A 16,231-nucleotide genomic window follows, 5' to 3' on the forward strand; every position below is an offset into this window, starting at 1 on the left:
CTCTCTCTCTCTCTCTCTCTCTCTCTCTCTCTCTCTCTCTCTCTCTTTAACTTTTGCAGATTTTAGTCACAGATAAATATAATTCAGGTGGGCAATATTCCCCATTAACCCAACTTTAAGAACAAAGAAACTCAAAAATAAGAGCCTTGGACAATAGAAACTAAAAATTGTTATTTTGTTGTAGTTCTTTGTTACAAAGCTATGTGAACATTTGCAGTGAATACCTTGGTTATAATACTTTTGTCTACTTAACATAATGCAGTTAGTGATACTTGTATTTTCCTGGAGCTGCATTGTGGGGGACATTTTAGGTTCAAACACTTTAAGAGGCTTGTGGGGCTATCAGATTACTGTATTTCCCATTAAGCTCAATGATTTTAGAAGAGATCATCATTATGAGCAGAAATATTTAGGAAACATAAATATGTATACAAAAACATTTATATCTGCATATCCATCTACAGAACACATAGTATGGTTCTGTAAGACAAATTAGTGGGATACTACCAGTAGGTATGAATTATAAACAGTTTTGATACTTTTAAAGTTTACCTAGCTACCTTGAATGTTGATAAATTAACTCTACCTGACATTGACTGCCTTTTCCATATAAAATAAGATCTATATAGCCAGTAGGATGTTCCAGGAAGGTCATGCAGAGACAGAGGAGTGCAAATAAATTGAGAATATTCAGGTCAGAGAGTTTAGACTGCTGGGTGTTCTGTGGAGGATTTTAGCTGATTTCATTGTTTTAACATGAACTTCCCCTAGATTGACCTAATGACACAGCTCTCAGATTCTTATTCAGATTTTAGTCAGTATTTACCAAATCATAGTTCAAATTTTGTCTCAAATGCACTGAATTCTAATAACAGCCACTCACAATTATATGATCCTTTAGGATTTAGTAAGCACTTTGCTCTCAATTCTGTGAGGGTAGTGCAGAGCAAGCATTGTTTTCCTTATTGTTCAAGTGAGAAAATTGAGAAATTAGATTGGAAATGTGACCTGTCCACAGTAGGTAAATATTAGAGCAAGGATTCAACTTTAGAGAATATAGTAATTAATGACATTTGTAGCCAGTTCAAAATTTGTAAATAATCATAGACATTATTTAATTGACCACAATATAAATATTATAACTTCATTTTGTAGATGAGGAAATTGAGGCATGGTGATTTGCTTGTGGCCATCCAAATAGTAAGTGTCAGAGGCACAATATTTGTACCAGGTCCTGTATCATAGGCCCCTATGTGATCCACTACAATATGCTGGGTGACTGCAAGTCCTTCATCTCCATTCTGCCTTTTAAAATGTGATTTACAAAACAGTTCCCTCATGGAAACTTTTATTTTTCTATATAAAGGAATTCTAGGTTTTGATTGAAACTGAATTTTTATTACTAATGATGAATATAATATTTCGATATAATATGATTTTAAGACTTGGCAATACAAAACGTAATTTTTTTTAAATAAAAAATATCTCTACAAGAGTGTTATGTGGTTTTGTTGGCTTCTCCAATTGGTTGGGCCTTGAGTAGACATCTGGAATTCTGACACATTGGCTCCTTGAGGTTTTTTTTTTCACTCTTGTCTGATGATGCATATTTTTACAGAAGGATATGGTTTTGAAACATTAAATTATCTTGGCATTATCTCCAGTCACCTAATAAAAGACTCTCTGAATCCTTAAATATTTTAAGGGTTGATTAGTTCTGACCTTTGCACCTGGTTGGCCAATTGAAAAGCATATTAGCTGGTTAATGGGAGGGGGTTGGGGAACAGGAAGTTCTATGAGCTCTTTCTTTCCTTGACTTTCTCATTCTCTTTCTTTTTCATTCTCTCTTCTCCCCCCTTCCCCAACCCCTTTTTTCCCCCTCTCTTCCAGTTTACTGAAAATTTTTGGCACCCTTCTATGGAAAACTTTTAAAACAGACATAGTAAAAAAAAATTCTGAAGCTGCTTCTTATAAATCATGATTTCTTTCCCAACATTTCCACTGCCATCATCAAATATATTTTAAATGTTATTATTAAAGGTATCAGAATTAAAATTAATTTGTTATTTTTTTAAATATGTGCCCTGGATTTCCCGCAACAAAAGGACATTCTTCCCCACTTCCATGTTCCCCACCAGGAGGCAAAAGCCTCATATTTTTGTTGTAGTTTTTCCCCCCCTCCTTTGGGGTTGTATATTACTTTAAACAACTACCATCTGAGAGGGTTGGCTGCTGACCGATGTTGGCTGTAAAGCTGTAATGCAGTGAGTGGGGAAAAGGGCCCCTTAATGGAACTATTATATTATAGTTAATAGACAATGAATTATAATTTCACATAATGATTAGGACCTACTTGGAGCTATTCTCTTTTTGAATGTGAAGTCTTGTGTCAGAAGGTAGTAAGCCTGTACAGATATTTCCTTTCTTAGTTAAGGGGCAGTACAGCTCCCACTCACAAAATCAGACTGACTTTGCAACAAGTGAATTTTCCTACCCATGCCTGGAGCTATACATCCTGAGTGAAACCATGATGTACCGATTTGCTGTAACAACCTATTGACCTCTCCATATGCTTTCCTTTAGAGCCTCCAAAGAATCAGTTTCCCCTCTCACCCCCCAAAACTTTTTTGTTCTTTGTTTTAAACCATTTAAATAGGAACTTATTAGCCCGTGCCCAGAATCTGACTCTTTGGTTTCAAAATTTTTTACTTAAATTTTCCCCCACCCACCAATCATATAGATGTTTTATGAGCCAGGCTGTGTGGGTAGGTTTTATTAATTGTTTGAAGCAAAAAAAATGGAAAAAAAACCAAACCTGAATCACTGTATAGGATGTGCTCATTTTGCTTAAACTAACATTCAGGGTTGTTGTGAGGATAAATGAGATAATATTTTAAAAGTGCTTTGCAAACCTTAAAACTCACTATAAATGCTAGGTATGAATGTTATTTGTCAATATTGAATAAATGAAAAAATCATTCTTTTATATAGAAGGATTTGTTTAATTACTTTAGGGGATCTGCTCTAAGTTGTGTAAAAATTATTTTTAAAAACTGAAGATAATTTGTTCTGAATTTAGTTGAAATTGAAAAGTTTTACCAAAAGCCTCTAGCCTTTTAGATTCCTTGTGACTATAGAATATGGCTTTTATTAAGTAATCTGGGCTTTATTGATCCCACTGATTTATTTTCATGGGCTTCTTTGTAGTTGTCTGACCTAGAATTGTTCATGGTAGATGTATGCTTTAAGTATGATAAATTGACTTCTTCTTGGGTTGTGAATGGTTCAGTTCTGTCATTTCCATTGGGCATTCCTGTGTCCCATTTTGCCATGTTTAATGTATTGGACAATGTTTTATTTAGGGCACACAGATCACAATATCTATTCACTCTCTAAGTCCACTAGGAATGTTAAGTTCTGATGCCTTTAATTATGCTGACATGTAATTTTTACAATTAGATGAAATGCACACAGGAGTAATGTATTAAATGCATTAGAATTTTAGCTACTGTGTTGTGATTTCATCAGTAGTGGGGAGTTTTTTAGTTTAGGTTTTTTGTTTTTTTTTGAGTAAATGATTGAAACCAGGATCTGTCCTAATAAGGAAGGTTTTCAGTTTGATTCATCTCTGGAAGATTAGCAAAGAGGAATTTGTATGAAACTTTAAAGTGACAGGATGTCAACTGCTTCAATTCTAGGATTTAGTTCTTTAAGGCTTTTGTCAATGTTTAACTCTTAAAATCAATTTTTAAAAAATCTTTGGAAATTAGAATTTTTATTTTCTAAGGACTCTTATTTATGGAAATTATAGAGAATGCCATAGTTTTGTTTTAAATCCTATAAAGTTTAGTACATAATTCACCATTTGTCTCTCTCACACCTAATGTGTCAATTCCTTTTCATAAACATGCTTTTCCATGAAAAAATAAATAATTATTTATTATATTATATATTATTTTAAATAAATAAAAAATTAATTGATTATTCAAATGCAATGAATAGCTCTGATTTTAATGAATAAATAATCTAATGATGTGAAGAAAATGCCTTAAAATTATAGTGTCAGTAATATATATTTTTCTACTCTATTCTTAAGTGAAATTTAAGTGAATTGACATACTATTATTAAAGACAGTGAATTATTTTTTAACATAATCTTCTGAATGGTTTTGTATATTTCTAATACTTTATTCTAAATATATGATAGTATCATTTCAAATTGTTAGATATCATGATGTCTAGTTACTTTGTGAGTTTTATCCTTTATTTGTGAAGAGCAATGTAATCACACAATCATAAAGCAGAATTTAACAGGACTTAAGAGATCATTTCAGCCAACATCGCTTCTCATCCATTTTTGAGTCATGACCTGTTTATTCCTTTTCAGAATGATGTTTTGAAATGAATAAAATATAATACATAAGATGGCAAAGGAAACCAATCATATAGAAAAAATAATGTAATTAAACATTTTCCTTTCCAAGTTTACAAACTCCTTGATTTTCTCCAGCCCCACCATTTTCAGATGAGCCAAATAAGACCTAGAGAATTGAAGTACTACACAATCTAAACTCCTCGAGGGCAGAAATGACCTCACTTTGATGAGCCCCCAGTACAGGTTCCTGGCACAAGTTGAAATGATTGAAATGACTTGACAAGATCACTCAAGTAGATAGGGGCAGAGCCAAGATGTAAACCCATATTCTAATTCCAAGTCTGGTGTTCTCTTCACCACAACACCCTGCCCGTCTTGTCTTTGTACCAAGAGTGGGGCTTGAAACCTCGTTGATATATTCATGGGATCAGTGCCCGTGCCTCCCAGCTGTCTTGGTGAAGGTGATCTTCTTTAATGAGGTCAGGGAGAGTTTTTTTAGACACAGCCATTTGCTTAGACATTGTCATCATCCTTTCTCCAGAGTCCTTAGAAGTTCTTTCTGAACAGGCAGATTAAAATTCCTTAATCTTCTTTGTTTAACAACATTTCACTTAATTCAGGCCTTTGATAACTGTGTAGGGAATTGCAGGTAAACACATGTCATTGATCAAACTTTAATCCAGCACTGTGGGTGGTAGGTAGCTGGAAGTTTGCCCATATGGATGTCTCTTCTCCCCAACCCCCTTTATGTGTGTATATTTGAAGGGGATGTTTATTTACTGCCGTTCAAAGATCAGTCTGTGAGCCTTTATGGAATGAGGTACAGAATGGAAAGCCACACAAACTTTAATTTCTTATGAACCCATTTTATTCACGAGCCCACTCACTGTTGGTAGATTTTGTGATACTTGGAAATGCCCTCTCACATCTGAATCGAAACCATTTTAATATAAATTTCTGAGTAGTCAACAGATTATAACAACTTCCCCTTTCTCCTTCTTTTTCTTGATCAGGGGCTCTATAGCCCTTTTTGTGCATTTGACCCTTTTTGACAGTCTCATTAAGTCTGTTCTCTTTAGAATGTTTTTTAGATGCATAAAATGAAAAACACAGTATTACAGAAGAAATCAATTATACTGAAACAATTATCATAATGCCCTGCTAATAACTCCTGGTCTGAAGAGAAACTATATCTTTAAACTCCTATCATCAGAACATTTTAATGCTTAAAGAAATTATTTTAAAAAGTAATAGAAGTTTGTGTGAATGTTATATTATCACTTTAGCATTTTAAGCATTTACACAATGAATATCTTGAAAGAGAGAAGCCCAGGGAAAAATATAACACAGCACCCTGTTTACTGCTCCTTGAAATGGTCATTTGTATTGCCTGTTACTTTCATACAGTGACTAAAAACGTATTTTACTTCCTTGTAAAATTGTAATTATATTACACTGTTAAAGGAATTACTTCTTAATAAAAACAGAATGTACCTTAATTGTAGTGTTCAAGAAGAGTTGAATATTTTATTTCCTGGGAAATATCTTTCATAAATTCAGATTTTTCCACTCTACCAGGAAACTAAATTTGAATTTAGTTAGGGTTTACTTTAAGGTTAAACTCATTCAATTCTTGTTACTTTGTCACCTTAAAAGCATCATAAATTTTTGATGAAATTCTGTATGCTGCTAGTGAAGAAGACCAAACTCCACCATGCCATTTCTGTCAAATTAATGTAAAATCAAATTTATACAATGGCTCAGTTGAATGATGTGAACAATTGTAACAATAAATAATAATAGTAACAATAATAATTTGAAATTTAGGAATGGACTTTTAGGAGACAAGAGTGACATTTTAGAATTTTAGGGAAATGTTTTCCCCAGAAAGGTGAAGAGAGATGCTTATAATGTAAATAAGAGACAGCTCAGAAAAGGTATAGTGGAAAACAAAATTTTTTTGCATTACATTTCCTAGTATAAATGAGGAAAATTTCCAAATGACAACTTAATTGCACCCATAATAATGAGATGAAAGGGATACCTTTATATTTATTACTACAGTATAGTTCAATTATTTTTTAAACAATAAAATTAAATGGGGAAAAAATCTTGCTTTCAAATGAGTCCCACCTCTCCAGACTCAGCTCACTTTCACACTTTTTTTTTTAATTGTTTGGTTTTATTTTAGAGTTGGGGGAAATAGATTGTTTGCTGTGGTAGTCTCAAAACCATTTAGGTTTGGAATAAGAATTTCTTTTTTTCTTTTTTTTTTTAGAGATACTAAAATGTACAGCCAGGGGAGGCCTCCAGGAAGTGGGAGTATGCTTAACTTCAGAGCAGTGTTAGGGCTGGTGGAAGGGAGGATGCTGATTAAAATAATAAACAACTTCTGGAAAGAGAAGTCGATTACCACACTGCTGTCAGATCAGCAAAGGGAACTGCTGAAGGCGGAGGGGCCTCTTCCACCCTCAGGCTTGGCCGAGGTGACCCAGAGATAGTGGACTGGGGCTGGAGCTTGCTCTGAACCCATGAAACAACTTTTTAATGGGCCGGAGTTCTGTTCCTAGGCAGCATCCCCTAGGCTAGGCAGGCCCAGGGAAATGGACTGAAACTAGCTTGGAGGTTACCATAGCAACCCCGGCTGCTCGCTGGTGTCTGGGAGGAGAGTGTGAGTGAGAAGGGGTGGCCTCTTGTCCAGCGTTTTGGTGTTTCTTCAGATGAGTACACGCTGCTGCTGTTCTAAACTCAACAAGTAATACTCTTTCCAAACTGGCTCCTTACCCAAGAACTGCAGGGTGTTGTTTCTTTTTTTTTTTTCCCCCTCTTCTTCCTTCCCTCCCCTTCTTTTTTCTTTTTCTTTCTTCTGTTCTTCTTTCCTTCCTTTCTTTCTTTTTTAAAAGTTGGGTGGAAAAATCGTCTGAATGGAGGAAGTTTGTAATATGTGTTCCACACCCCCCAAACCCCTTCTCTTGAAAGTTTCCAGGATATAGCTTCTTTTTCTGTGTGTAATTGAGACCAAACTTTTAAGCTTGGGGCCCAGGAGAAACAGTTGGGGCCTGCAGGTCATTAGTGAGGTGAGCAGAAGGGAATCCTGGGCTTCCTAGAGAAAAAAAAAGGGGGGGGGGATATGCCAGACTGGTGGAATGTATTTAACAGGAATCTTAGAACGGGGTCTACCCATTGTGAACTCCTCTAGTCCATGAAAACAGGGGCACATAGCAGGGTCACTAAAATGTCTCAGTCCACGCTGCGACTGAGGGACTCTAGCCCAAGGGAGAGGCTTGTTCAGAATTTTACAAAGGGTTTAGAAGTATAGCCTGAAAGCACACACTTCTGAGAAGTTTTAGGCTGTTGGCTGCTGGACACTTACCAGAAAGATGTAGGCTTCAAGGGATACTGGACGATGATTGGCCTGAACTTCGGCTTGCGGGAGTTGCTGACAAAATTTGAAAAGGTATGGAGAAAGTAGACTTCGTAAATGCACTCTTCTCCCTTCTTCTTTCTTGTTTCCCCTCCTTTTTCTGATTGGACTTCTCAGGTTGTGTTCATTTTTAATGACTTAATTGTTATTCTTGCAAGAATTTGTAAAAAAAAAATTGATTACCTTTTTCTCCCCCTCCTCATTCTACTCCTTTATTTGATCTTTGAAGATAAATAGAAAACTAGTACTGCTGCCCTCCTGGGATGAGGGCTTTTTGTTCTGGCTGTCACTTTCAAGATTCCCACCCTGTAAATCTTGTTGCTAATTTAACTGAAAGTTAAGTTGAAAAAAAAAAGCTGTGATATTTCAGGCTGTAGGATGAATTCATCAGGTGGGGGCACTGTCTACCATACCCCCTGCCTTTCACTTCTGAAGAACTTCAGTCAGAGGTGCCCTTCTCAGGAACCCTTCTGGTGATATTTTAGAGAGGTAGGATGCTTGACCTCACTGTCATTATGTAAAAATGCTCCAAACCCATTTCAATTTTTGTCTAAGTATCTTTGCTTTCGACTTAAGAGTGCTTGCGTAGGCTGCTGGGCTTTTAAATTTGGTTTATTAATTTTGCATTTAGTTCTTTTTTCCACAGGAAGGCTCTTGGCACTCCTCTGGACTGAGGCAAGACTTAGAGATTGCCAAACACCAACCTAATTCTAATAGTGCTTTAAAAAATGCTTAACATCTTTAGACATCTCCAGTCTAGGGAGGGCAGGGGCCAATTATTAATCTTCTCTCACCTTTGGGACTCCAGAAATAATGTATGCTAATTACTATTTAATCCTATACATAAATTAGTTGGTTTATCTGTTATTTTAAAAAAATGTATCCATTAGTTTGGACTTGGAGCCTGTGTTCCTCATTATGGGAACCTATATGTACAAAAGAATATAAGGACTCATAAAAAACATAATGGACTTCTCACTAACTACAATTGCCAGAGGAAAAAAAAATGTAAACATTCCTCATTCAAAAAATCTGAAGACTTTACCAAACTAATTGCACCTCTTATTAATACTTAGAACAGAAGATCATTGTGGAATGGGTAAATGTGGCCAGGAAAGAGAGGCTAGCTCCCACACCTCCCACATACTTTTCTTTTTAAATATTGTACAGTAGAAAGGATTGTGTTTAAAATGGTCCATGGTCCATGACCTTTTTTTAATATGTTGTTGCACCTAAATTCCATCAAGTGAAAGATGGGTCCTGTACAACATCCTTGCCATTTAGGAGGAGAGGGGGAGTGGGGGGGGGTGAGAGGTGGAAATGCCTTCTTCTTGGCAGCTGGTAACAGCAGGTGACAAACTATGACAACAGAGGGGTCTGTTAGCTTGTCTGTGTGTCTTTTTTCTGTCTTAATAGGTGTTCTTGCCTGTGTTTTCATGAATAATTCATAATACTCAGTCCCCCAGAGAGTCAATAATGGTGGGCAATAGCTGGACTTTTGTACTATAATTGCAGCTATTAGTCTTGAGAGCCTAGGTCAGATACCAGAGGTTTGTAAGCTTTATTCTTCTCACTGTCTTGGACTTCAGGCCATGAATCCACAGCTTAGAACTGATATTAGTATATGTTTTCTTTGGAACTCACAGGACCCTTGTGTCTGCATACTTTTCATCTTCTTTTTCCTTTTCTTATTAAATACAATCATAAAAGAAAAATCACTAACATCTTCCTCTTCAAAGTATTTTTAAAAAATTCTTTTTAGACACAAAGTAAATATTACTTCAATTCCCTGCCTGAAGTTTGCCTATAACTTTTTGTGTCTTGTATTGGGCTCCTTTGTGGAATGTAGGTGAATATTAGAACCACCTTTGCTGACTTTCATTCGTGAATAGCAGTTATGGTTGGTTACTCCGAAACCAACTCTTTAAAAAATCATCCATTTTTTAAAAGCTGCCTACCTCGTGCTTTATTGATTCATTGCCAGGGAAACTGGTGTTATGGAAAGGGTTTCTGCTTTACGAATATCCCCCCCTTTCCCACCTCACAAATACAGGCACCTCCCCCCCAGCTTTAACTCCGGAAACACTAATGCCATTTGGAAGAAAAGACTGAGGCTATGGTTATAATGCAGAAGCCAGATGGTAACCCCAGAAGCTGAATGACAGCCTTTGCATATGCAAAAATAGAATCACATTACACTCAAGTGGGTTAGTCTGTGTTGTCTTTTTTTTTTTTTTTCAGGTTCAGTGATCGAGCTGCTAGAAAGATAACTCTTAGCCATTTTAATTTTCACACCTACTTTTCAGAAGTCTGTGCTTTATCACCCCCACCACACACACACACACACACACACACACACACACACACACACACACGCTGGACTCTGCATACTATAAAGCATTTAGTAAATGTTTTTTAGTTTTAATTAAATCATACCCCCCAAAAAAAGTTTAAATAAAAAGTGTATTAGATAGTGTATTGGACTTGGAATAGGGAAGATGAGTCCAAATGTGGTACCAGATGCATTTCTAGCTATATGACCATGGTGATGTCCCTCATCTCACTTCTTTTTGCCTCGATTTTTTTCAACTTTAAAATCTAACTAATAAAAGGACCGACGTCACATGGACATCATGAGATTCAAATAAGATGATATATGGAAAGGGCTTTGCAAACTGAAAGAAATGCTAGCTATTAAAGAGAGGATAACATAAGATATATGGATATAGCCCAACATTCCAGGCCATTTTCCAATTCCTTTGGCCATTGCTAGTGTTTTGTTTTTTTTACTGTTAAATGGGATTTGACTCATGGCAGAATTTTACCCCAAAGCATCTCTTCTGAATCCTGCTGATAAGTCAATTTTATTGCCCACTATGACTCGAAGTAATTAAATTCCCCTTGAAAATTCTTTGGAAAGTAAGGATCTGAGGACTTTAATGGTAATTAATGTACTGTCACACTTGAGCCACTTGAGTTTGTGTATGTCTTTGATACATTTACATAGTAATCATAGTGAGTATAATAATAGGCAGTTCCATCTGAATGACATTTTTGAGAAACTTAATGTCTTATCTTAATATCTACAGTTCTACCACTAGTTGATTTATGGTAATTGCCATTCTCTTCAAGGGTTTCTGTGCCTAAGTAGCAATATTTTCTTGGGGAATCTTTTTGAAATCCTCTAAAGTGACAATAGCAAGATCCCAGCCTCATAGATAAGGGAAATATAAAGAGTGCAGATTTATTTTGGGGAAAAAGGAAGGACTCAACTTATTTAACAACCTAAGACCCAACTCCTTCCCAGTTTTTAAAAATCAATGGAAGCTCTCTTGGTATATGATTCAAGTATATATAGTATTTTAAGAGGAAAAATACAGTGTATGTTCTTTTCATCAATGAAGTGGACTCCTTTTCATTTAGAATGGGTAGTTTATAAAAGAAGCCAAATGTTTCCCATAGCAGTACTAGTTTAAATTTAATAGACATTGAATGTCTTAAGCCTGTGGTTAGTAGTTTTGATGCCTCATTTGAAACCTAATGGAGTTATGAAATATATATGAAAAGAAGTTCCATAAGAATAATACCTACTCTCCAGGCATGGTGGATCTAACCTGTATTCCCTTCTACTTGAATGGCTGAGACTGGTGATTGCCTGAACTTATGAAGTTTGAGTTGTAATAGGACTAAAGCTAATGTATCCACAATAAAGCTGGCACCGAAGTGGTCAACACTGTCAACACCCAGAAGTGGAGGATCATCAGGCAGCCTTAAAATGGAGCAAAATTACCTAGGTTGGAAAAACAGAGTATATTGAAATTTCTAAGCAGTGATGGTCCTGCTGATATAAGATAAGAAGACAGTCTCCCCTGCTCCAAAAAAAGGTCACATCTACTTATAGTCTACTAAGGAGTTTGTTTTTGCAGTCAGTGGACACAGTGCTGAACTAGGAGTCAGAAAGACTGGGTTTCAAATTCAAAATCACCTATAGACATTTGGTAGCTGTTTGACACAGCAAGTTATTTAACTTGTCTGTCTTGCTTTCCTTATCTGTATTATTATAGGAAAAACAGTAGCATCTACCTCTTGGGATTGTTGCAAAGATAATGATATTTATAAAACTTAAAATACTATGAAAAAGCCAGCGATTATCATGTTGTTATTATTATTATTACTTACATTGTAATTTTTTGTTATACTGTTTATAGAATTGATATTCTGAATAACTGGGCTACTCTTTAGAGTTTGGGAATTCATTTTACTTTTATTTTTGCTACAGCAAGACTTCTCTTTGGTTGTTTTTATAATGTGATTTGACCTGTATTATTTTTTGCTGATTCTTATGGGATTCAAGATTTTCCATAATCAGATTATGTAATTCTAAATTAATTAATTTGGAAGTATAATTGGGGTGCTGTGACCTTGTTCAATATTTTGGCTATTGTGTTGGAGCAGATATGAACATTATTTAGATTAACAGGAAAAGGGGAAAAACCCTTTAGTATAGGGGTTTGGGTCAACTAGGTGACAAAGTGGATAGAACATTGAGTTTGGGATTAGGAAGACTCACCTTCTTAAGTTCAAATCTAGTCTCAGACAATTACTAGCTAAGTGACCTTAGACAAGTCACCACTCTTGATCTTGATTTCCTCATGTATAAAATGGGTTGGAGAAAGAAACAGCAAACTACTCTAGCATCTTTTCCAAAAAGATGCCAAGTGGGGTCATGAAGAGTTATAAACCCTGAAACAACAGAACAACAAAAAAGAGGTTTGGTTTTATGCTTTTGTGGCTCAAGTGGTAGTACTTGCTACTAACTGCCAAGAATTACTGGCCATAGTTATGTGTTGTAAGATTTAAACCTGTATAGTCATGGTAGAAAGAAGTCAACAAATTTTAAAAATTCATTCTCCTTTTTAGGGTTGACCAAATAATCTTACACACCCAAAATCAGCACTGAGAACTGTCCCATAACCATATTTACTTTGGAAAACTATATTATGGCTCATATTCAGCTACATGGTTTTATTTTCTTTTTCATATGGGTAACATTTAGCTATTCTAAAAGTCATATCTTCCCAAGTTAAAACTAGAGAACTTTGGGGAATGTATAATGAATGAGTGATTCCCTGAGTTACCATAATCAGTTTTAGACTTAAATTAGTCTTAAACTTAAAGTCATATCTTCTTAAGTTAAAAACTAGAGAACTTTGGGGAATGTATAAAGAATGAGTGATTCCCGGAGTTACCATAATCAGTCTTAAGTGAATTCCTGTCTGCTTTTTGCAATGGAATGGCAAACTTTATTATCCTCCAATAGCTAATTTTGTTTGTTTGGCCTGAACTCTGAGATAGAGCAAGGAAGTTGTTTCTAAGCAGTCATCACTTCTTCACTCTTAAGGAAAAAGGTCGGGACCCCATTAGAAGAAAACATCAATGATGACATGGAGGTTTGGGAAAATATACCAGACAAAAATAAACAAAATGTAAATAAAGAGGAAGAGAATGAATTAATTCCAGGCCAGATCTTTGTACATAGTCCTTCCAAGTTTAAAAAAAAATTCTAAATCTTTGTATCTAAATAGAAATGTCAAAGAGTTCCCACATTACTTAGTTTGTCATAAACTGGTTCTTTCTTAAAAAGAAGTTAACCTTCATTGCTACATTTTTAATTCACTTCATGATCATTATGCATTATAAAAATATGATCACATCATATACAAAGTTTGTATGTACAAATTTTCTTTCTCTAAGCTAAATTTAAAAAGTTAAAGTAGTATATTTTTAAACTGTTTAAAAATTTAGATGTTTTCCTTTTGTTTGAAAATAAGACTACTGATTGAGATTTTGATTATGTGATTATGCATTCAGGGTTGCCATTGAAATGATAAAGCTAGTGGAAATAATCCTTTCTGTCTTAAGAAGTCAAAAAACTTGTTCTATCATTAACATCACCAATCATTTCTGAAAGTGCTTTACGATCATGCCATAGAATCATGGTCAGTCCAAAATCACAGCCCATTTAGCAAATCTCTAGACTATTGCTTTGATTAAATACATTTTCTCATCATATGAATATATGTGTAAATTAAGGCAAAATCTCTCTCTTCAGCCAATATTTTATTTTGATTTGGCAATCAGTGTCATATTGATGGCATATTCTTTTTAGTCTCCTGAGAAGATGTAATGGTCTTTATGATTTCCTCCTCTGTTTTTTTGATATATCATTGTGCCAGCGGATGGCATTTCCCCTAAGTAAAAATAGCAAAATACAGTATCTTCTTTAAGTGCTCAGCTTCTAAGGAAAATGTGAGATTGGTTTTGTTGTTGTTATGATTTAGTGTTTCTTGAGACTCATTTTAGACAAATACTCAAAAAAAGAAAGTTATGTAATAATCTTCTTTGAACAGTTCTAATAATCTCTCTTAGTGTAAAGAGCATGGGATTTGGATTCACTGGATGTGAGTTCTAACAGTGGCTTTGAAAATACCTATGACATCTTGGTGAGCCATTGAATCCTTTTGGAACCTATTTTTTCATCTATAAAGTGAATAATGTGGACTAATTGGCTTTTTCAGTTTGAAATCAATGATCCTACATCTTGTTCTCTATAAGATGCCTAATGTTGAAAGGACTTAGCTTTCAGTCGAAAATACTATATTTCCAGTCTGCTTGCCATATTTCTTTTAGAAAGAAAAAAATTGTGTCTACCTATCGTTGGAAGTAATTATATTACTATTCTTTTCATGGAGAAATGAGATAAATGAAAGGTTTTCTTGCTCTTAGGTCTTTTTACATATTAGATATTAAAATTTTTGCTTGCTTAATTTTTTATTTTTATAACAACATATAATTATGCAATTCGACAGTATCCATTATAAGACTTTAAAAGATTTTTTAAAATATATGTGTAAAGGAGAGAATAAGTAAATTTTCCTTTCTGGCAAGAATTAGTGGTTTGACTTTAGCAATAAGTCAAAGCTAAGTGATTTGGGGAAAATTGTTAAAATTACTTCTTACAAAGAGTGCAACAATAAAAAAAAAACAAAATCTTCACTTTACATAGAATCTGAAAACTCTGTCTTTGAGATGATCTTAGACAAGTTAAATTGAGATATCCTTTTTAAAATTTTTGAGGTTCAACTTAAAGTGATGGGCATTGAAGTCTGTAATTTTCCAAGCGAGAAATGTAAAAAAAAAATTATGTCCATTATTTAATTTAATATAACATAAAAGGAAATACTTTGATAAGCCAAAAAATTTATTTCTGCAAATAAGATAAAACTATATTAACTATGCTATTGGTTACAGGTAACATTAACATTAGTATCTAAAATGTGCATATTTCTCTACTTATTTTCATAGGACATACAGGCTGAAATTGATGCCCACAATGACATCTTTAAGAGTATTGATGGAAACAGACAGAAAATGGTGAAAGCTTTGGGAAACTCAGATGAAGCAGCCCTCCTCCAACATCGACTAGATGATATGAACCAAAGGTGGAATGATTTGAAAGCAAAGTCTGCTAGCATCAGGTCAGTAAAAGAAATATTAAATATGAATTTGGAGCAACATTTCTTTTTTTTAATATGGTATTATTTTTCTTACTAATAATGCTTCTCCTCTTCCCTATCTTCCCCAATAAGATCTGTGATTTTTCTCAAAATTGATAGTGTGTCTACCACCATATGTTACCATACTGCTAAGATTTAGTAAATGCATTTCTTAAGGTACTATGGCCGAGATCCTCACTTTGTCCCTAACCTTCTGATAATGAGCGTCTTTAACTTAGATAAGAGACATAGTCTTTTATCTAGACCAGGGGTCGACAACATATGGCTTTTTCTGCAGGAGCCATAAAGTCAATTTTTTTTTTCAGGCGCTGTTATAGGAGCGCACACTGTGAGCACTATATGGCTCTCACGAAATTACATTTTAAAAAATGTGGCGTTTATGGCTCTCATGGCCAAAAAGGTTGCCGACCCCTGATCTAGACCATACTTTGTGCCTTTTTTTCCTTTGCTGAACTTTTCATTGCTTGTTTTTCTTTTTTTTCTTTTTTTTAATTTTTTAATTTTTTTAGAAAAATTTTTCATAGTTACATGATTCATGTTCTTACTTTCCCCTTCACCATACCCCCCCCCAAACACCTCCACCCATAGCCAAAGCACATTTCCACTGGTTTTAACATGTGTCATCAATCGGGACTTATTTCCATATTATTGATAGTTACATTGGTATAGTCTTTTTGAGTCTGCATCCCCAATCATGTCCGCATCAACCCATGTGTTCAAACAATTGTTTTTCTTCTGTGTTTCCACTTCTGTAGTTCTGTCTCTGAATGTGGGTAGCATTCTTTTCCATAAATCCCTCAGAATTTTCCTTGGTCATTTCATTGCTGCTAGTACAGAAGTCCATTACATCAATTT

General features: G+C 34.9%; 1 protein-coding gene across 1 annotated transcript in view; it reads left to right on the top strand.

The window, feature by feature from the left end:
* The window catches only part of UTRN (utrophin), a 674,836-nt gene that overhangs the window by 451,221 nt on the left and 207,384 nt on the right, over window positions 1-16,231 (top strand). Inside the window, exon 52 of the mRNA XM_044675452.1 lies at window positions 15,165-15,337. Coding sequence (XP_044531387.1) covers window positions 15,165-15,337 — 173 coding nt within the window. The remainder of the gene's footprint in view (window positions 1-15,164; window positions 15,338-16,231) is intronic.

Source organism: Gracilinanus agilis, chromosome 4 (genome assembly GCF_016433145.1).
Source record: "Gracilinanus agilis isolate LMUSP501 chromosome 4, AgileGrace, whole genome shotgun sequence".
Lineage (NCBI taxonomy): Eukaryota > Metazoa > Chordata > Mammalia > Didelphimorphia > Didelphidae > Gracilinanus > Gracilinanus agilis.